Source organism: Mesitornis unicolor, unplaced genomic scaffold (assembly GCF_000695765.1).
Source record: "Mesitornis unicolor isolate BGI_N332 unplaced genomic scaffold, ASM69576v1 scaffold3301, whole genome shotgun sequence".
In the NCBI taxonomy this organism is placed as follows: domain Eukaryota; kingdom Metazoa; phylum Chordata; class Aves; order Mesitornithiformes; family Mesitornithidae; genus Mesitornis; species Mesitornis unicolor.
Genome location: NW_010165699.1, coordinates 1,000 through 2,306, shown reverse-complemented (window position 1 = coordinate 2,306; position 1,307 = coordinate 1,000). Strand labels below are relative to the sequence as shown.

The window sequence follows — 1,307 nt, the reverse complement described above, 5'->3', positions numbered from 1 at the left end:
GCAGCCTGGGCTGGTGGAGGTGTCCCTGCCCATGGGGGTTGGATGGGAGAGTCTGTGAGGTCCCTTCAACCCAAACCAGTCTGGGATTCTGTGTTGTGGTTGGAGCTGCAGAGTCAGAGCCCTGTGAGGTACCTGACTAAGCAGAGTGGAGATCTTGCCTTCGGGCTGGGTGACTTCATGAGTAGCAGGGTTTGGGTCCTGGGGTACCCCCTGCCTCAGTCCCAGAACCAGATCCTCACTCATCTCCCTGTCCTGCCCCGCAGGTGTTTCGGCTGGAGGACTCGTGCTGCTTGTTCACGCTGCAGGGTCACTCAGGAGCGATCACGGCCGTGTACATCGATCAGGTGAGGTGCACGGGGTCTGCACTGGGGACAACACCCCTCATCCTCAGCTGCCTCAAGCCGGAGGGGCCTGCTGGGACCCCCCTCTGCTTTGCACATGGAGAAGTTGATGTGTGCTGCCCTGGGGACACGGGGGACTCGCTGGCTGCTGTGTCACTGCTCTCACCGTGTGCTGTGTGAGCTGAGCCACGATGTCCCATCCATCGCTGTGATCCCTTTCCCGGGATGGGATTTGTCTCCCTGCTCTGTTTGCAGCAGGAAAACCCCGTTCCCACCGTACCCACATTGCCCCTCTGAAGCCAGGGAGCCCCCAAAGGCAGAGGGGGCTGAAGCTGGCCCAGGCCATGTCCCAGTGTCCCCTGCCCTGTGGCTCTCTGCCCTTGGCTGTCCCCCAAGATGAGGAGTTTGGATTAAATGAACTCGGGTTTCTCTGCACATGGGAGTCATGGTGGCCTTGGGGTTTCATCCTGCTCCAGTTTGTGTATGACGGCAGGGAAGCCACCAAGCCAGCAGCCCTGCTTTCCACCCCATGTCCCTGTCACCTCCTGCAGCCGGGAGCGTCCCCGCAGCACTGGAAGTGCTCAGGTTTGGGATTATCCTTGTGTGTCCAGTGGCTTCCCACACTCGTGATAGAAAGGGCCCTGTCCTCTGAGGTTCCTGACCCCTTTCTGCCGTGTCCTTGCAGACGATGGTGCTCGCCAGCGGGGGCCAGGACGGTGCCATCTGCCTCTGGGACGTGCTGACGGGGAGCAAGGTGAGCCACATGTACGCCCACCGAGGGGACGTCACCTCCCTCACCTGCACCACGTCCTGCGTCATCAGCAGCGGCTTGGATGATGTGATCAGCATCTGGGACCGCAGCTCGGGGATCAAGCTCTACTCCATCCAGCAGGTTGGTAACCGGCTGCCCCCATGGCCACGAAACCACGGCCCCAAGTGCCACATCCACCACTGCTTGAACCCCTC

General features: G+C 61.1%; 1 protein-coding gene across 1 annotated transcript in view; it reads left to right on the top strand.

The window, feature by feature from the left end:
* The window catches only part of SCAP (SREBF chaperone), a gene marked incomplete at its 5' end in the record, with an annotated part of 8,932 nt that overhangs the window by 6,822 nt on the left and 803 nt on the right, over positions 1–1,307 (top strand). Inside the window, 2 exons of the mRNA XM_010194715.1 lie at positions 264–344; positions 1,027–1,233. Coding sequence (XP_010193017.1) covers positions 264–344; positions 1,027–1,233 — 288 coding nt within the window. The remainder of the gene's footprint in view (positions 1–263; positions 345–1,026; positions 1,234–1,307) is intronic.